At 42.1% G+C, this 21,065-nt stretch overlaps 2 protein-coding genes and 1 long non-coding RNA gene across 3 annotated transcripts in view; all 3 read right to left on the bottom strand.

Moving 5' to 3' along the window:
* Positions 1-11,831: 11,831 nt before the first annotated feature.
* The window catches only part of LOC310728884 (uncharacterized protein), an 82,625-nt gene continuing 73,391 nt past the window's right edge, over positions 11,832-21,065 (bottom strand). Inside the window, exon 2 of the mRNA XM_083546748.1 lies at positions 11,832-12,000. Coding sequence (XP_083402874.1) covers positions 11,956-12,000 — 45 coding nt within the window. The 3' untranslated portion in view covers positions 11,832-11,955. The remainder of the gene's footprint in view (positions 12,001-21,065) is intronic.
* Positions 12,635-13,302, bottom strand: LOC310728900. Its single transcript, XR_014534376.1, has 2 exons — positions 13,202-13,302; positions 12,635-13,149 (listed from the first exon to the last, which is right to left on the bottom strand). It is a non-coding gene; the product is annotated as an uncharacterized lncRNA (long non-coding RNA).
* Positions 18,463-20,191, bottom strand: mycbp (MYC binding protein). Its single transcript, XM_083545732.1, has 5 exons — positions 20,045-20,191; positions 19,573-19,645; positions 19,447-19,495; positions 19,166-19,295; positions 18,463-18,676 (listed from the first exon to the last, which is right to left on the bottom strand). Exons 1-5 carry the CDS (start codon positions 20,057-20,059, stop codon positions 18,632-18,634), a joined length of 312 nt encoding a protein of 103 aa, XP_083401858.1. The 5' UTR covers positions 20,060-20,191; the 3' UTR covers positions 18,463-18,631.

Here is a 21,065-nt window from a genome sequence, read left to right on the forward strand (position 1 = left end):
GCTAAAGTTTTCTCCTATTAGCCATGTTTTAAAGTGACTGCTGACAAGCTAAGATAAGAGGAAAGGTCTAAGCTTGTATGGCGATAGAAACCGCTGAGCTAATAGAACAATTGTTTAGTCATTAGATTATTCAATGTGTGTGTGTTAATTATGTTGAACCAATCTCTCAAGGTGGAATTGTGGGTAATTTCTACCATAAGTAACATCAACAATGCCACAGTAAAGAATAGAGTTAACTGCTGAATTTTAACATGTAATGCTTCTCCCACAGCATTTAGAGGTGCTGCACCTTCAACTTAAGTGATGCTTTGGTAATGGGCTGTCATCCCATTCAATATTTATTTATTATTAATGTGCCCAGTGTTTTCAGAGGAAACTCCAGATACACTGAGAACTTTTATGTGTGAAAAGGGGAGGCGGCAATTCTTTCTGTTTCCCTGAGTTTTTCAGAATCACCAAACAAAGATGGCTGAACGGATGGTAGCATTGTCCTTTCCAGTGACGAGAACGATGCAAGAATATGCAGAGCTACAACCAGCACTTCCTGCTGGTTCGGTGAAGACGAGACCATATCAACAGACATCATTCGAAACCAGAAGAGCAATTAGTTTAATAAAAAATATCCCAGAATTGTATTTTTCCTATTCCGGTTTAATTTGGGATGTAACTTTTAAGATCACTGTATGTATGAATGTTATATTCCTCATTATTGGCCAAATATTATGTTGTATGTGTTCCATGTTAAGATGTCAGATTTCAGACAGTTCTATGTTTACTTTAGGACATTCCCATCGTTTATGAAAGACTTTACTGTTTGTGTATGTAATTTTACAATTTTTATGATATATTATGTTCCATGATATTCATTTTGTGTTAAGATGTCAGATTATTCATTGTTCATGGTAAAGATGCCTTTATTGGTTATGATGGTTCCTGAAGGCCTCTATTCCAAACCCAGATTAAATTTTACATATAGCCAAATATTTTATAGAGATATGTCTAATACGTTTGCTCAATTGGATGAAACAGGTGTGCCTAAGTTGATGACCCAATGATGGATAAGATTTTACATATAACAAAATTTTAGGAGAAACCTGCGTTGTAAGCATGCCGAATGGGATGAAGCGATAACCGGTGTGCATGAGGTGAATGTTCCAATGACGGGTAAGATTCTCTGAGGGCCGAAGGAGGACAATCTAAGGCAGGGCTTCACCGCCACTGGGCACCTGCCTAAGACAGGAGGTGTAATCTGTGTAAAGGGAGTGGATGTGATGCTTCAGGGCCAAAAGCATCAAAGGGGGGACTGTAAGAATTACAGACTGCCTCAATTCAGATTCCACCCTACGCTATATCAAATTCAGCTCATCCGCAAAATGGCTCCAAATTGATAAAAAGTAGTTATGTAGTTTATTGTAAAATTCCAGTTGTATCAATCCTAATCATAGTCTTGATTGAATCAGTCTGGGAGAAGTAGCAAGCCATCAAGGACTATCTCTAACCAAAAGGTATCTGAGACCATGATTATCCTTTACACAATACCCCTTCCTGACCTGCTGGGGGGGGCAGCGCCAGCAAAGGTGTGAATACTGGTGATTACCACCTGCTGACCTCCGCCCCCGAGAATGGTCTTCCCCAGCCTTTTGTTTCCTCACGCATGTCCTATATCTAATTTACATTTAATGGAAATTTCGTTCTATACTTCAAAGGGAAGAACAGTATAAAATATCTGGGCAGAGTTTTCTCTGGGTTCTTTCTGACTCCGATGAACCCAAAGTGCTTCATGTATTTTGTCACTGCTACGCTGTTATAAACTTCTTCATTACGATCTTCGTTGTCCTCATCATTTTTTTCTTACATGGAAGTGAAGGTTTGGCAGATTTCCTTAATTTTTTCATCATAATAGGAGGCAAAGTCATTAGCAGTCAGGGAGGATAAGGCAGGTGTGGCAGGGGGGTTAAGTAGTGAGGCAGGGGGGTTGAGTAGTGACTTACTTCCTAGGTAGACACCCAAGTATTTAAAACCACCTCTTTTCCACACCAGGACTCCTGGGAGTGTCAGCTCCCAACCTCCCCACTCCACCACTAAAACTGCTACACTTTTTTCCCAGTTTACTTTCGCTGATGATAAAACACCAATGTCTTTTAAAACATTCACATCAGACTGGGATCGCACCATTACAGCCATGTCACCTGTATATACTGACAGGAAGGGTGAAGCATTAAGAGTGTGTAATATTAAAACCAGAAAGAAAATTTTTCTGAGTTGTTAAAAGAGGTTAGATTGCTAGAGTGTACAGCTCTGCCTGATCCCTCTATACACTCTAAAAGGGGCACATAATCCACCATTAACCTTCAGCACACTCTCAATTTCAATGTACAACACCTTGATCATGGCTATGAAACAAGGGTTGAACCAAAAGCTTTCCAGCACCTTCCACAAGTATTCATGCTCAACCCGGTCAAAAGCCTTTTCCTGGTCTAGAAAAATCAGACCAGTCTTTAAGCCCAATAACATGGAGACATCCAAAATTTCACGAATTAAGTATACATTGTCAAATATCGAACGCCTTGAAAAGCTTGACAGGGAGACCATCTGTACCTGGTGCCCACCCGTTCTCGATGCTCTGGAGAGCCTTCTGAAGCTCAAACAGTGTCAGCTTCCTGGCCAACACCCTTGCCACTGACTCTGTGAACTTTGGCAGGTCTCTGAGGAAACTCTTCTCCACCACCTGTTTCCCTTGACTTCTCTGTGCTATACAGATTCAAAGAGAAGCTGACTGTCTGCTGGCGAATTTCAGAAGGCTCTGACACGAGATCCCCTGATTCTGTTCGCACAGCATGCAAGAATCGTTTCTATCCATTCTTTTGTTCTAAAGTGAAGAAGAACTTAGAAGAAGCATCCATCTTAGTGACACTTTTAAAACGTGAGCAGACCAGCGCCCCCTGTGCTGTAGTGTCCAGCAGGTCGTTCATTTTGGCTTTTTTTTTTTTTGAGGGCTTTAATATGCCCTCGATTTCCTGTGGCCTACAAATGCTGGAGTTCCACTATTTCTATCTCTAGAGCTTTTAGAGATCTGGAAATGTCTCTTGTGACATTGAGCGTGTACTGTTGACAGAATTCTTTGATTTGCACTTTAGTTACATTTAACCACTGCTGTAGGGGGTTAAAAGCTGCTTCTCCAGATTAAAACAATTCCATAAAAAATAAAAGACTCCAAAATTAGCATCTTCTAAAATTGCAGTATTAAAATGCCAGTAGCTGCTCTTAGGTTTTATATTATTTTTACTGATTGTACACTGAACCATACAGTGGTCTGAGATGCCTACTGGAAAAATAAAACATTTTGTAAAATATGTCAGTTGACGCTTAAAACCATAAAATAGATCTAATCTCACCAGGGAGAGCGTGTTGTCAATGCAGTGGGCCCACGTGTACTGTCTCAGTTTCTTATTAAAATTTTTCCCTATATCACAGAGATCGAGAAGCTACATGAGGTTCTGCTTGATTTCTGCAGTGCTGCAGTTTATAACATTGTTGAGTTTGTTTAAAAAAACTTATTCTCTCCACTGCACTTTTTAACTTTAAATGTTAACAGTTCCTGATAATAGTGGGCGACATACACAATTTAAATATCTTTAAAAAGTAGACACTTGGTGTTTGATTAACTTTCATACAACAATAAGGACACATAATAATCCATATCCTTCTCTCTCTCTCTCTCTCTCTCTCTCTCTCTCTCTCTCTCTCTCTCTCGCTCTCTCTCTCTGTCGAGTTAAACATGCTCCTCAGGTTCCAGTGACCACTGTTCCTGCTCCTCTTCTCTCCGGGGATCTTCCCACTTCGTCCTGGTCTGAATTTGGATAGTGTTTTTTTTCGATTGGAGGCGACTCTGTGCAGCTGGAGATGTTTCTCATCAACGCTTTGTGTGGTTCCATTAAATTCCGGAGTAAAAACGGGAGCTTTGAGGATGGATTTGGACTGTAGTTAATATCAACAGTCTGTTACACTGACTCAGGACTACAGTTTGCTTTTGATCACTATCACTGTATCCCGCAACATCATATATCTACAATAAATTGACATTTGGTTGCACCCAGATGAGGATGAGGTTCCCTCTTGAGTCTGGTTCCTTTTAAGGTTTCTTCCTTGTGCATCTCAGGGAGTTTTTCCTTCACCACAGTCTCCACATTATCTGTGTAATGTTAAAACATGAATTGAATAGTGAATATAAATTTCCTAAAATTCTAAAATAAAATTTTATGAAGATTTTCATGACAAATGAGATTCCTACAAACATTTATCTGAGACATGTGTCTGATCCTTTTCTTCCTCCCCCTGTGTGAGAGACACCTGCTAAACTCAGGTGTTCATTCAGACTCTATTCATACAGTCTGCATAGAAATGACCTGCTGACCATTAAAGACTTTTGTTCTACATGTTTGGATATTGATATTGAGTTGGTGTTCATATTGATGACCAGGTAGCAGAAAAGCTCTTGTTCTACATTCATGACCATTTATATTAATGTCCGGCCATTTCAATCTCAACAATACACACACACACACACACACACACACACACACACACACAAACTTTTCAAGCATTTCTCTTATAAAAACAAACAGGCAATAAAACCAATAAAATAAAATCGTATAAAACTATAAAGTGAGATTTATTGTAACTTACAAATGTAAAATCGCATCGCCACGTAGATCTCCAAGTCTCTGTTGTTACTCCGCCCCCATCCTCATCGCTGCTTTGTGCAAATCTCTGATAAAACAACTTTTTTGACTATTCATTTTTTTCTTTTTTTATTCTTTTTTTGTAAACAAAGTCCAGTTAGCACGAGCTATGAACAGCTGTTTGTGCAGAACCAAAAGCTGCATCACTTCCTGGTTTGTCACAGCACGTGCTGCTTCGACCAGTAAGAGTTTGTAAATAGTAAAAAAAACTAAGACTCACACGTGGAGAATAAAATCCTCCCATATATCGTTAGAATACTGCACTTATTGGTTACATTGTCTATTAATCATTTTGTTTCCATAATGCTACTGGCTGGAAATAAAAATGATTGAAATGATAGGTGGTGCAGAATAAACATCACCTGGGCACCTGCATATGGATTGTAGACTGCAGCCTGAGATTCCACCTCTTCCTTTTTTTGTTTGTTTTTTAGTGTGTGGTCTCTTTTGTTTTGTAACACTATATTTTACCAGCCATATTTGTTTTTTCTACCAGCAAGATGTCGTTTTTTATGCGAAAGTTATTCGAAAAACATATACACAAAAAACATCCGAAGTTCTGTGTAAACAAAAGTATAACCATCTAACCATCTATATACTATTGTTTGGTTGGAGCAAAAATGCTTTACGTCATGTTGTTCAGTGGAGCCTTATCGCCACCGGCTTGCTCATCAGGGACAAACTTACTTATAAAGAACATATTCACTTTTAATCACCACATTATCTGTGTAAAGCTGCTTTGAGACAATGTTCATTGTTAAAAGCGCTATACAAATAAAAATGAATTGAATTCAATTGAATTATCTTTCCTAATACACCGGGATTTACTTTTACATTTACATTTACATTGGGTGGGTGGATAAAACCATCTGTAATGCTTTGAGATCCCGCTCTGCTGCCTACAACACGGGGCTCGACACCGGGGACATGGACGAGTAAAAGGCTGCATCGTACAGTGTTCGCAGAGCGGTGAAGGATGCAAAGTGGCGCTACGAAGGAAACTGGAGTCACAGTTCCAACATGGTGGCTCTAGAAGCCTGTGGCAGGGACTAAGAACAATCACAGACTATAGAACACCATCTTCTTGAAAGGGGAATGCGGACGCTTCTCTGGCAGAGGAGCTAAACATCTTTTATGCTCGCTTTGAGGCTGCAGCTAACCACGCTAGTGGCACAACCAGCGTAAATGCCGAGAGAGCCGGAGAGGTAAACACGCTCACCATCTCGGAGCATGACTTGAGGAGGGCATTGAAGAGAGTGAATACCAGGAAGGCAGCAGGACCAGCTAGCACCGGTGTTTACCGAGATATTTAACCTCTTACTGTCTGTTGTCCCCTCATGCTTTAAACAGTCCACAATTGTTCCTGTCCCAAAGAAGCCCCAGCCCGCCTGCCTCAACGACTACCACCCTGTAGCCTTGACCTCAGTAAGGTCATTAAGTGATTAAGAGACTGGTCAGAGACGTCATCACTGCGACACTACCAGACACACTGGATCCTCTACAGTTTGCGTACCACCAGAACCACTCTACTGAGGACACCATCGCAAATTTTTTACTCACTACGATAAGGCACCTGGACTACAGAAAAGGGATTTATGCAAAGATCCTGTTTGTGGATTACTGTTCAGCGTTAAACACCATAATTCCTTCCACGCTCACCTCTAAGTTGGAGGTCCTGGGACTCAGCCTGCCGCTGTGTCAATGGATCTCTAACTTCCTGACAGACAGACCACAAGCTGTACGGGTGGGCAAACACACCTCATCCACCCTCACCCTCAGCACTGGAGCTCCCCAGGGTTGTGTTCTGAGACCCCTGCTGTACTCACTGTACAGATATATGACTGTGTGGCCACTTCCAACTCCAACAACAACGAGGAGACGGCCTACCTACAGGAGGTTAAAAACCTGGAGAGATGGTGCCAGGAAAACAACCTTATCCTGAACGTAAGCAAGACTAAGAAGTTAATAGTGGACTTCAGCAGGAGCGGTCATACAAACCGATAAACATCAACGGAACTCCTGTGGAGAGTGTGGACGGTTTCCGGTACCTAGGTGTTTACATCACACAGGACCTGTCTTGGTCCTGTCACACCAATACCCTGGTGAAGAAGGTCCGGCAGCGTCTGTACCATCTGTGACACTTAAGGAACTTCAAACTTCCCTCTCAGGTGCTAAAGACTTTCTACACCTGTACCATTGAGAGCGTCCTGACGGGAACCTCCTGGTTCGGGAACAGCACCATGCAGGACACGCGAGCCCTCCAGAGGGTGGTGCGTTCAGCTGAACGTACTATCCACACCGAGCTCCCAAGTCCAGAGTTGTCACTTTAACTCTGGACTTGCACAGCACAGTGCAACTTTATACCACACCATACTGCACACAGACACTTTAAGGCCAATCACGTTAATCCCTTTAATTTTTACTATTATACACATCTATGTATATCAAGTGAAGTCAAGAGGCTTTTATTGTCATTTCTTCTATACACAGTGGTACACAGTACACAGTAAAAACGAGACAACGTTTCTCCAGAACCCTGGTGCTACACTAAACAACAACAAACAAAACAACATAGAGCTACAACACAAGTTACATAAAGTGCATCGAGTGCAACCTAGTGCAAACAGTGCAGACGGACAGTACAGACAGACAGTGCAGACAGACGACACAAGACAAGACACAAAACCCAATATAGCGCCGACCAGCAAACCTACTGTATACTTGATTATACAGTTCTGTACGAGAAGACTGTAAAAACTATACAAACTAAAAACTATATCCCAGAAGTGACTATAAACAGAACGATGTAGTGCAAAAATACAGCAGCAGTCGAAGGTGCAAAAAAACAGCATGTAAACAGTAAAATACAGTAACCCAGCCATTAGGGGGGCACAAGCCAGTGTACTCTTAGTGCCGGTCCCAAGCCCGGGTAAATGGGGAGGGTTGCGTTAGGAAGGGCATCCAGCGTAAAACATGTGCCAAATCAAATATGCGTATCACAAATGAGAATTTCATACCGGATCGGTCGAGGCCCGGGTTAACAACGACCGCCACAGGTATCGTTAGCCGACAGGGTACCGGTGGAAATTGGGCTACTGTTGGCCGAAGGAGGAGAAGGAGAGGAGGAAGGCGTCTACAGAGACGGCAGGAAAAGGAGCAGTGTAGGAGAGTAGAGGTTCGGGTTGGTACTTTAAATGTTGGTACTATGACGGGTAAAGGGAGAGAGATAGCTGATATGATGGAGAGGAGAAAGGTAGATGTGTTGTGTGTTCAGGAGACCAAGTGGAAAGGGAGTAAGGCCAGGAACATTGGAGGTGGGTTTAAACTGTTTTATCATGGTGTGGATGGGAAGAGAAATGGTGTAGGGGTGATTCTGAAGGAAGCGTACAGTAAGAGTGTAGTGGAGGTGAAGAGAGTTTCTGATAGGGTGATGATCGTGAAGGTGGAAGTTGAAGGGATGATGATAAATGTCATCAGTGCCTATGCTCCACAAGTTGGCTGTGAGATGGAGGAGAAAGAAAGATTCTGGAGTGAATTAGATGAAGTGGTAGATGGTGTACCTAGGAAAGAATGATTGGTGATTGGGGCAGACTTTAATGGGCATGTAGGTGAAGGGAACAGAGGTGATGAGGAGGTGATGGGTAGGTATGGTTTTAAGGAGAGGAATGTGGAAGGGCAGATGGTGGTAGATTTTGCTAAAAGGATGGAAATGGCAGTGGTGAACACGTATTTTAAGAAGAAGGAGGATCATAGGGTGACGTATAAGAGTAGAGGAAGGTGCACACAGGTGGATTATGTTCTGTGTAGGAGATGCAACCTGAAGGAGATTGGAGACTGTAAGGTGTTGGCGGGGGACAGTGTAGCTAGACAGCATCGGATGGTGGTCTGTAGGATGGTTTTGGAGGCGAAGAAGAAGAGGAGGAAAGTAAGGTTTGAAAGAAGAATAAGATGGTGGAAACTGAAGGAGGAAGAGTGTAGTGTGAGGTTCAGGGAAGAGGTCAGACAGGGGCTTGGTGGTGGTGAAGAGGTGCCGGATGATTGGGCAACTACTGCAGGAATGATGAGGGAGGCAGCTAGAAAAGTACTTGGTGTGACATCTGGAAATAGAAAGCAAGACAAGGAGACGTGGTGGTGGAATGAGGAAGTGCAGGAGAGCATTAGGGGAAAGAGGTTGGCAAAACAGAAGTGGGATCGACAGAGTGATGAGAAAAGTAGGCAGGAGTACAAGGAGATGCGGCAGCAGGTTAAAAGGGATGTGGCGAAAGCCAAGGAAAAGGCATATGAGGAACTGTATAAGAGGTTGGACACTAAGGAAGGAGAAAAGGATTTATACCAATTGGCCAAGCAGAGGGACCGAGCTGGGAAGGATGTACTGCAAGTTAGAGCAATAAAGGATGGAGAGGGAAATGTGTTGACTAGTGAGGAGAGTGTGTTGAGAAGATGGAGGGAGTATTTTGAGCAGCTGATGAATGAGGAAAATCAGAGAGAGAGAAGGTTGGAGGATGTGGAGTTGGTGAAGCAGGATGTAGATAGGATTAGTAAGGAGGAAGTGAGAGCAGCGATTAAGAGGATGAAGAATGGAAAGTCGGTTGGACCAGATGACATACCGGTAGAAGCGGGGAGATGTTTAGGAGAGATGGCAGTGGAGTTTTTAACCAGATTGTTTAACAGGATTCTGGAAGGGGAGAGGATGCCTGAGGAATGGAGAAGGAGTGTGCTGGTACCGATCTTTAAGCATAAGGGAGATGTGCAGACCTGCAGTAACTACAGGGGAATTAAGTTGATCAGTCACACCATGAAGTTATGGGAAAGAGTAGTGAAAGCCAGGCTGAGAGAAGAGGTGACCATCTGTGAGCAACAGTATGGTTTCATGCCGAGGAAGAGCACCACAGATGCCTTATTTGCTTTGAGGATGTTGATGGAGAAGTATAGAGAAGGACAGAAGGAGCTGCATTGTGTATTTGTGGATTTAGAGAAAGCGTACGACAGGGTGCCCAGAGAGGAGTTGTGGTATTGTATGAGGAAGTCAGGTGTGTCAGAGAAGTATGTGAGGGTGGTGCAGGACATGTATGAGGACAGTGTGACGGCAGTAAAGTGTGCAGTAGGTACGACAGACTGGTTCAGGGTGAAGGTTGGACTGCATCAAGGATCGGCCCTGAGCCCTTTCCTGTTTGCAGTGGTGATGGACAGGTTGACGGACGAGGTCAGACAGGAGTCTCCCTGGACTATGATGTCTGCAGATGATATTGTGATTTGTGGTGAGAGTAGAGAGCAGTTTGAGAAGAGCCTGGAGAGGTGGAGATAGGCGCTGGAGAGAAGGGGAATGAAAGTCAGTAGGAGTAAGACAGAGTACATGTGTGTGAATGAGAGGGAGGGCAGTGGAGTGATGCGGTTGCAGGGAGAAGAGGTGAAGAAGGTGGAGGAGTTCAGGTACCTGGGGTCAACAGTGCAAAGTAATGGAGAGTGTGTTATGGAAGTAAAGAAAAGAGTGCAGGCAGGGTGGAGTGGGTGGAGAAGAGTGACAGGAGTGATTTGTGATAGAAGAGTATCTGCAAGAATGAAAGGAAAAGTTTATAGGACTGTGGTGAGACCTGCGATGTTCTATGGATTAGAGACAGTGGCATTGAGTAAAAGACAGGAGGTGGAGCTGGAGGTAGCAGAGCTGAAGATGTTGAGGTTTTCGTTGGGAGTGACGAGGATGGACAAGATTAGAAATGAGTTTATTAGAGGGACAGCACATGGAGGATGTTTTGGTGACAAGGTGAGGGAGGCGAGATTGAGATGGTTTGGACATGTGCAGAGAAGGGACATGAATTATATTGGTAGAAAAATGCTGAAGATGGAGCCACCAGGTAGGAGGAAAAGAGGAAGGCCAAGGAGGAGGTTCATGGATGTGGTGAGGGAAGACATGCAGGTAGTTGGTGTAAAAGAGGCAGATATAGAGGACAGGGTGGTATGGAGACGGATGATCCGCTGTGGCGACCCCTAATGGGAGCAGCCGAAAGAAGAAGAAGAAGAAGAAGAAACAGTATAATACAGTGATAATGATAAATGTGCAAAAAAACAGCATGTAAACAGTATAATACAGTGATAATGATAAATGTGCAAAAAACAGCAGTTGAGAGTGTGGTACAGTTGAGAATAATAATTAATAAATAAATGAATGGTGGTGGAATGGATTGAGATGAGCGATGAGTGTGTGTTAAGTCCAGGAAAAATTTTTACAGTTTGTTACACACATTTGAGTGAGTGTGTGTGTGTGTGTGTGTGTGTGTGTGTGTGTGTGTGTGTGTGAGTGTGAGAGTTCCGTTTCATTTCTGTGCATTAAGTAGCCTGATGGCTTGTGGAAAGAAACTGTTGCATAGTCTTGTTGTGGCGGCCCGAATGCTTCGGAACCGTTTTCCTGATGGCAGGAGGGTGAAAAGTGTGTGTGACGGGTGTGTGTGATCGTCCACAATGCTGTGTGCTTTGCGGATGCAGCGAGTAGTGTAAATGTCCATGATAGAGGGGAGAGAGACTCCGATGATCTTCTCAGCTGTCCTCACTATCCTCTGTAGGGACTTGCGGTCCGAGATGGTGCAGTTCCCAAACCAGGCAGTGATGGTATTTCCTCAGCCTTCTCAGGAAGCTGCTGGGCTTTTATGGTGATGGAGCTGGTGTTGAGTGACCAGGTGAGATTATCCGCCAAGTGAACACCAAGGAATTTGGTGCTCTTGACGATCTCCATGGAGGATCCATCGATGATCAGTGGAGAATGGTCACTCTGTGTTCTCCTGAAGTCAACAACAAACTCTTTAGTTTTGTCGACGATCAGAGACACGTTGTCGGCTCCACAGCAAGCTATTAACCGTTGCACCTCCTCTCTGTATGATGACTCATCGTTCTTGCTGATGAGACCCACCACGGTCGTGTCATCCGTGAACTTTGTGATTTGAGCTGTGCATTGCTACACAGTCGTAAGTCAGCAGAGTGAACAGCAGTGGACTGAGCACACAGTCCTGAGGTGCCCCAGTGCTCAGTGTGGTGGTGCTGGAGATGTTGTTTCCAAACCGGGCTGATTGAGGTCTCCCAGTCAGGAAGTCTAGGATCCAGTTACAGAGAGAGGAGTTCAAGCCCAGTAGGCTCAGCTTCTCAATCAGGTGCTGAGGAATGATTGTGTTGAATGCTGAGCTGAAGTCTATGAACAGCATCCGTACATAAGAGTCCTTGTTGTCTAGGTGGGTGAGGGCCAGATGAAGGGTTGTGGAGATGGCATCGTCTGTGGATTGGTTTGAACGATACGCAAACTGCATAGGGTCCAGTGCAGGTGAAAGCTGTGTCTTGACCTGCCTCATGACGAGCCTCAATGGGTGAGAGCGCGATGGGACAATAGGCATTGAGGCAGGAGACTGTAGATTTCTTTGGCACGGGAACTAAGGTCGTCGTCTTGAGGCACGTGGGAACAATGGCGCTGCTCATGGAGATGTTAAAGATGTCAGTGAAGACATCCACTAGCTGTTGTGGACATTCCCTGAGCACTCTGCCAGGAATGTTGTCAGGTCCAACAGACATCTGTGGGTTAACTCTGCATAGAGTTTTACTCACTTCAGCTGTGGTTAGACAGAGCACCTGGTCACTGGAAGGATGGATGGTCTTCCTCGCCACCATGTTGTTCGGCACCTTGAACCGGGCGTAGAAATCATTCAGCGCATCTGGGCGGGAGGTGCAACGGTCACAAGCAGGTGATGTCGTCTTGTAGTTCGTGATCAGCTGGATGCCCTGACACATGTGCCGGGTGTCTCCGCTGTCCTGGAAGTGGCCGTGGATTCTCTTGGCGTGTGCGCGCTTCGCCTATGATGGCACGAGACAGTTTGGCCCTTGCAGTCTTTAGGGCCGTCTTGTCCTCTGCTCTAAAGTCAAGTCAAGTCAAGTTTATTTGTATAGCGCTTTTCACAACAGACATTGTCTCAAAGCAGCTTTACAGAAATCAACAGTGAAGGTGAAGGTGTGTGTTTGTCCCTGATGAGCAGCCGTGGAGACTGTGGCAAGGAAAAACTCCCTTAGATGTTATGAGGAAGAAACCTTGAGAGGAACCAGACTCAAAAGGGGAACCCATCCTCATTTGGGTGACATCAAGAGTTTGATCATAAATCTTTCAACAATACAGAACACTGGAGAGTGAGAACTAACATGAGTACTGGAGTATAAGATAAAAAGTAAATGTTCTTTCTACAGTCTTTGGTATAAAAGTAGGAGCTACTGAGCTCAACATTTGTGATCATCACAGATCCAGCATCAGCTTCTCCATGCCAGAGCCTTTAAACACTCCAGGAGGTCCAATGTCAAAACTCCACACATGTAGTGGGATCCAATTGGCACTGGCACGTCTCTAGATGGTTCAGGATGTTTGCGAGTTCAGCATCTACTTCTTTAAAGTCCATAATCTTCACGAGGTGGGACGTGACTGGAGCTGGCCAAACCTCAGGAAGCCTCGGGATGGGGAGAGAAAGAGAAGCAGTGGAGAGGAATTAGCGTAGCTGCTGTTCATGATATTAACAGCACAAGTTGATAATGTGATGTGATCAGATGTTCTGGAGCACAAGGTTATGATATGTGATGTGTGTTATGTGTAGAACTCGCTAAAAACATACGTCTTTAATCTGCACTTAAACTGGGAGAGTGTGTCTGAGCCCCGAACACTGTCAGGAAGACTATTCCAGAGTTTAGGAGCTAAATGTGAAAATGCTCTACCACCTTTAGTGGACTTTGCTATTCTAGGAACTACTAGAAGCCCAGAGTTTTGAGATCTCAGGGAGCGTGACGGATTGTAGCGTGTTAAAAGACTGGATAGATACATGGGAGCCAAACCATTTAGTGCTTTATAAGTGAGTAGCAGTAGTTTGTAGTCTATTCGAAACTTAACAGGAAGCCAGTGTAGGGACGATAAGATTGGGGTTATATGATCATATTTTCTTGACCTAGTAAGAACTCTTGCTGCGGCATTCTGAACTAACTGAAGCTTGTTTATTAATGATGCAGGACATCCACCTAGTAATGCATTACAGTAGTCTATTCTGGAGGTCATGAATGCATGGACGAGCTTCTCTGCATCAGATATAGATAACATGTTTCTTAACTTAGAAATATTTCTAAGGTTATAGAAGCTGTTTTTGTAACTTGGTTGATGTGATTTTTTAAAGACAAGTTGCTCTAAAATAACTCCCAGGTCTTTTACTGTTAAACTAGTGGTTACAGAACAACCGTCTAAATGCAGGTTGAGATGCTGGAGCTTCTGTGTACTGGTTTTTGGGCCGATGAGCAAAATCTCCATCTTATCAGAATTTAAAAGTAGAAAGTTATGGGTCATCCAATCTCTTATTTCTTTAACACACTCAGTTATGCGAGCTAATTGAGTTTATCGCCTGGTTTAAATGAGATATATAGCTGGGTATCATCAGCGTAACATTGGAAGCTAATTCCATGCCTTCTAATAATATTGCCTAAGGGAAGCATGTATATTGTGAAGAGCAGGGGTCCTAGAACTCTTCAAAGATATTGTTCTCTTGTAAGTAGGAACAGAACTGGGCAACGACAATCTTTTCTAAAATCTTAGACATAAATGGGAGATTTGAAATTGGTCTGTAATTCGATAGCGTGTTTGGATCCAGATTGGGTTTTTTAATGAGGGGCTTAATAACTGCTAACTTGAGGGATTTAGGGACATGACCTAACGATAGTGAGGAGTTAATAATATTGAGAAGAGGCTCACCAGCTGTATGGAACACTTCCTTCAGTAGTTTAGTGGGAATTGGATCTAACTGACATGTTGTTGATTTAGCTTTCATAATAGCATCATACAGCTCTTCCTGTCCTATACATGTAAAACAGTGTAGTTGTGGGGTTGTAAGTACGATTGTGTCAGGAGATGGTGTCAGAGGTTGAACTGCCACAATTGTTTTTCTAATGTTATCTATTTTTTCAGTGAAGAAATTCATAAAGTCGTCACTACTAAACTGTGATGGAACACAATTTTCAGATCCCTGATTTGTTGTTAATTTAGCGACTGTACTGAAAAGGAACCTGGGATTGTTTTTGTTATTTTCTATGAGTTTGCTCAGGTGTTCAGCTCTAGCAGCTTTTAGCGCCTGTCTGTAGCTAAGCATACTGTCTTTATACGCAATTCTAAATACCTCCAATTTAGTTTTCCTCCATTTTCTCTCCAGATTACGTGCTGTTCTCTTTAGGGCATGCGTATGAAACATGGTGAAACACGGCTAATCTGCTCTACCGGTAGTGTGTACAGTATAAGATCTATTTTACAAGCTCTTGTTTTACAGTCATAACCATTCATATTGATGTGCGGCCATTCCAATCTCAACACACACACACACACACACACACACACACACACACTTACTTTTCAAGCATTTCTCTTATAAAAACAAACAGGCAATAAAATCATATAAAGCTATAAGGGAGATTTATTGTAACTTACAGATGTAGAGCTTCATGTCTATGTTGTTACTCCGCCCCCAAAAATATTTTCCACATCGCTGCTTTTTTGCAAACTTATTTGAATTAATCCTTGATTTTTCCTTGTTTTCTTTGTTTTTTTTGTAAACAAAGTCCCAGTTAGCACGAGCTATAAACAGCTGTTTGTGTTGACCTGAGCGCTGTATCACTTCCTGGTTCATCACTACGCACGTGTTTATAAAGAATAATAAAAGTACGTTTTACACACGTGGAGAATAAACTCCTCCTACATATCGTTAGAATCCTGCACTTATATCCGGCTACATTGTCCATCAGTCATTTAGTTTCCATAATGTTACTGGCTGGAAATAAAAGGGTTGAAATGAGAGGCGGCGCATAAAAAAACATGGCGACACCTGCAGAGAGAGAGAGAGAGAGAGAGAGAGAGAGAGAGAGAGACTCCATCGAAGATTTATACTCTTTTACTTTTTTATCATTTTTTTTTTTTGTGTGGTTTCAACCGTTTTGTACCACTATATTCTACCAGCCATATTTGTTTTTTGTCACCAAGATTTTTTTATGTGAAAGTTATTCGGAAATACATTAACACAAACACCAGCCGAAGTTCTGTGACGTAAACAAAGGAATAACCATCTAAATAACAACATTATTGTTTGTTTGGAGCAGAAATGCTTTACAGCATGTTGCTCACTGGACCCTTATCTTTCCTAATAAACGGTGATTAGCAGCAGTGGATGTGTTTGTGACTCGTTATTACAATAATAATGTGTGTAGTGCAGTTTTTTATGCATGATGTTGTTGTGTGCTGCTCACACACATTCAGCAAATACATTCATTATGTTTTCCATTGAAAAACAGAGATCTGAAATCGTTGCTTGTGGCTGAGAGCTTCAGAATGATGTATAGTCATGGTTACTCTTTGTAGTATCTTAAATGTATTGTATCTTAAATGTGTAATATCAAAAGGCCTAAATTCATGTTATTCTGCAATGGTGACAGTCCTGGAGAGGCCAAAGTTAATTACTGAACCGCATGGACAGATGGTTCTCTGTAAACAAAAGTGTAGAGGTGGATTTAATGTTATCTTAAGACTGGTGAGAGATACGCGCTCTCACCAGTGTTGAGATAATGTTCTTAAAACAAATATAGAATGTGGTCCAGGATGTATATCTTCTTGGGAGGCGACCTCTGACCCGTTCACCATATACTTCGAGGTACAGGAAAACAGGATGCGCTTTATGTTTTATGATCTGGGAATGTAAGCCCTGGTACAGCTGGAACACATCAGTCTGGACAAAGACAGGTTTCTCTTTACGTTCAACATTATTGTACAGTAAGCTCATATGCATCTCATTTACACTAAGAGGTGGACCCAGGAAACGGGCAAGCATTTAAGTAAGCATGGATCTGGAGTCAGACTTTGAATCAGAGCGTGCTGACTCCAGGCTTGTAAAGATGCTGTATTTCTGTGCTGAATAAAAATCATTATTTACACAAAATACTGTGTCTAATAAGAGTCCTTCCAGCCGACAACTACACCTCATCAAGACGACGAAATATACAACATCTTCTACCTTTTTATTTCATCTATTGCTAAACATTAACAAATATCCCAGAACACTGGGATATTTGTTGCGCTCACGCAACCCAGAAGCCTAAGAGGTTAAAAGCCATAATCTTGTAACCTTCACTTTATTTCCACTTCAATGCCATCGCCTTAGAACCATTTCTGTACTTCTTAATGATGTCCACGTGTCTCTGCACTGTTACTGCCTTATATTTATTCACTGTACACATGCTTACATATAAATCACCTGCTGTAAATATGATACATGTTTATCTGCACTTTTGCATGATGGCTACTTTTTGCACTTCTGGTTGATGCCAAACTGCTGAGAAACTGGTTAAAGCCAAATCTATCTATCTATCTATCTATCTATCTATCTATCTATCTATCTATCTATCTATCTATCTATCTATCTATCTATCTATCTATCTATCTATCTATCTATCTATCTATCTATCTATCTATCTATCTATCTATCTATCTATCTATCTATCTATCTATCTATCTATCTATCTATCTATCTATCTATCTATCGCCTGCACCTTTTGATCTAAGTAGGCGTGGAGGATCATATTGGTACAGAAGTTCACTCAGATACTGCGGTGCGAGACCGTTAAGTGCTATTAGTTCTTATAAACCCCACAGTTATGGAACAGCCTTCCAATCAGTGTTCGGGACTCAGACACAGTCTCAGTGTTCAAGTCGAGGCTGAACACATATTTATTTAGTGGAGTCTTTAGTCAGTAGGTGTTTGTGAGGTAAAGGAGCAGATCTGGAGGGATCATGGATATGGAGTGTTTGGTGAACTGGGATATTTGTATGCTGTCGTCTCCTCACTCTCACACGTTCACTCAGGTTTGTTGATGGTGGTGTGGTGGGTCGTCTCTTATCCCAGAGATCCTCATGTCTGTGTTTCCTTCTGCTTCTCCATTTTAGTTCTGCTGCTGTAGCGAATCTTACCGGAGTCCAAACTGCACAGTGACTTAACTTTCATACAACAATCACGAGACTTAATAATCCATATCCTTCTCTTCCTCTCACCCTCTTCTCTCTCTCTCTCTCTCTCTCTCTCTCTCTGTGTGTGTCAAGTTAAACATGCTCCTGGGGTTCCAGTGACCACTGTTCCTGCTCCTCTTTCATCTGTGGATCTTCCCACTTCGTCCTGGTCTGTCTCTGGATAGTGTTCTCTTCAATTGAAGGCGACTCTATGCAGCTGGAGATGTTTCTCATCAACACCTTGGCTGGTTCCATGTAATTCTGCACTAAGATCAGGAGCTTTGAGGATGGATTTGGACTGTAGTTAATATCAACAGTCTGCTACACTGACTCAGGACTACAGTTTGCTCTGATCTCCATCACTGCACCTCAACATTGTTTATCATCGGTGGAACCCAGATGAGGATGAGGTTCCTTCTTGAGTCTGGTTCCTCTCAAGGTTTCTTCCTTCTGCATCTCAGGGAGTTTTTCCTTCACCACAGTCTCCACCGACTTGTTCATCAGAGACAAACTTACACTTATAAACAACATCTACATTTTTATCTCCACATGATCTGTGTAAAGCTGCTCTGAGACCATGTTCATTATTAAAAGCTCAATACAAATAAACAGGAATTAAATTGAATGTGTGTGTGTGTGTGTGTGTGTGTAGAGCTGTAAACCGATGATTCCGAGATTCAGTACTGAACAGAAAGCAAAAAAGGAATGTTTTATTCTCCATCACTTCTTGTCATGTCTCATTAACAAAACATATGACATCAGTATTAATGCTCTTAACATTATAATTGCTCTTAACACTAATCAGAACAATAAATAAAAAGTAACTAATGTAAACAAAAAAACAGGCTGTAAGTCATTCTGCTCCTGCATCATCAGCAGCTGGTTCATACTGCAGCAACTGTTAAGAAACACGGAAACACACACACACACACACACACACACACACGGAGAGAGCGGGACTGAAAAAATGAGTTAAGTGTGGATGTAACAGGAGTAGAAGAGTACAGTTAGTGAGTCTCTGACGCCATCTTGTGGCAAACTGAAATACCGCCGTTGGCCAGATCACCTCCTGTTAATTAGTTGTTAATGTTGTGACCATGTGAATTAGAAATGATGCATTTCCTGTTCTTGAGAACTGCATAATCAACAGCTCTCAAACACAACCCCAGCCTCTGCATTCCCAATCAAACCTGCCTGCTCTAACCAGGAAGAGGACTGCTGTACAGAAGGTCCAGATCCAAGTGTGTGAGTGTGTGTGTGTGTGTGGGTGAGAGAGAGAGAGAGAGAGAGAGAGAAGCTGCTTGTTAAATTAACTCATTAAATAATATTTAAAGTTGAATGGGCCAGGGTTATGTTTATATCTGAAGGAGATGGTGATTTTCCTCACCCGGTTCCTGAGCTCACGGTTCTCCTCCTGTAGCAGGTCATATTTCTGCTGCAGTTCCTCTAGGTTCCCTTGGAGAATCTCTACCTGGCTGGATTCTGGATCTCCTGCAGACAGGTGCTGCTTTATAAACCTAACAAATACTCACTAAGGATCAACAACCAGATGTGCAGACAGATGGACACAATTAGTTCTCTCCAGAATCCTTACACCTTATAGTGTGTGTGTGTGTGTGTGTGTGTGTGTGTGTGTGTGTGTGTGTTACAGAAACTAGTGAAAGATACTCCAAGGCATTGCTGGGTTTATCTGACTCCTCGTATAAGGCCACCAGCACTGTGGAAGTGAACAGGAGAAGAAGATTAGAGGTGGACATTTGAAGTTCAGGGGATATCATCATTTGAAGCACACACCATTAGTGAGACTGTCCAGAACCCCTGCCTTTTCCAGGTACCTCCTGAACTGCTCACGCTTCGACTCTGAGGCCTGGAAAACACACACACACACACACACACACACACACACACACACACAGGGTCAGGAGAACATCTACCATCTACACCATGAATTTGTTTACTAAAATAACGAATACAGTTAAACTAATAATATACATTGTGTGAAAGTGGGTGATATATTTATAGTAAAATAAAGGAGTGTGTGTGATAAATAATAAATTAAACTTGTGTTTATAACCGGTAGCGGAGCCGCAGGGACGCGCACGCGCTGGTCTCCATTAGCATGTAGCAGCATGCTAACAGAAGTGGAACAGCGCCGGGACTGTATCGTGCGCGTGCAGACAAACTGAAGTACCGCGCAAGTAAAACAGTCCCTGCAGCGCAGCACGACTCCACCCACACATACAGACTGTAAATAAAACACACTTACTCTGTAATGCGCCATTTCAACTTCTCTACAAATTAGCGCTTAGCTCCGGGTTTTCTACTGAACAACTTTCTCCGTAGCGCATGCGCATTGAGCGCGACACTGCTGTGCGTTCACGGAAGACAACACGCGGTTGCCGTGGTTACTGCGCGACCAATCAGATGCGCGTACAGTTACCACGTCAGTTTGCAGCCGCTGTAGCATTTTTATTTGTATTTTATTTATTTATTTTATTAATGCCAAAAGAACAAGAGGTATTACATATTCATGTTAAATTAACACTTATTTACAGAGAGAAAATAAATAAATAAAAGTAATAATAAAAAATAATAATAAATAAACAAAACACTGTAAATAAATAAGAAAATTACATAAATTTCAAAGTTTTCAGAGCAGTACGTTTTCAGTGCTTTTTTTTCTTTTTTTTTTCAAGAGATTCATATACAATTTGAAGTCATTAATAAAATGGAAAAAGTTTGGTCTACATTGAGCCCACTTTTTCTTATGAATATGGAATTTTCCTAATAAAACAAGCAAATGTATAATATATTGTTGTTCATAATTCAAGTTTTTACGTTCTGTATAAAACAGCACATCAAATATACATATTTCTATCCCACTTTCCATTTTTTTTATTAATATAGAATTCTATATCTTTCCAAAATAACCTTGAGTAAATATAATAAAAAAAAAGATGCAAAATGGTTTCTTTTTCTTGACCACAGAATTCACAGAAATATGAAATATTCAGCTTAAATCTTTCCAAAACATGCTTAGCACGATCAATTCCATGGAGTATTCTGTAAGACACTTCCTTAATTTTGTTATTTATACAACAAAACCTGTTTGGCAGTTTCCATACTTTAACCCAAAAAATATAACCAAATAAAGAAGAGCAAAAAGCCTGTGCTGCAGGTGAAGATACAGAACGGAGAGCATTCCTTATAATCTTATTACAACACTGTTGTTTTAAAACATCAATATTCTCAATAAAAATGCTCTTACACGGATTAACCACGTCGAA

This window comes from Silurus aristotelis, assembly GCF_946808225.1.
Source record: "Silurus aristotelis genome assembly, chromosome: 7".
Lineage (NCBI taxonomy): Eukaryota > Metazoa > Chordata > Actinopteri > Siluriformes > Siluridae > Silurus > Silurus aristotelis.

Excerpts from the sequence above, each read along its gene's own strand:
- mycbp (XM_083545732.1), bottom strand. Across the intron at positions 19,296-19,446 it reads AAACCCAGCAATGCCTTGGA|GTTTATAAAGCAGCACCTGT; the intron begins GTATCTTTCACT and ends AGTATTTGTTAG. Across the intron at positions 18,677-19,165 it reads ACCGTGAGCTCAGGAACCGG|TTGCTGCAGTATGAACCAGC; the intron begins GTGAGGAAAATC and ends GTTTCTTAACAG.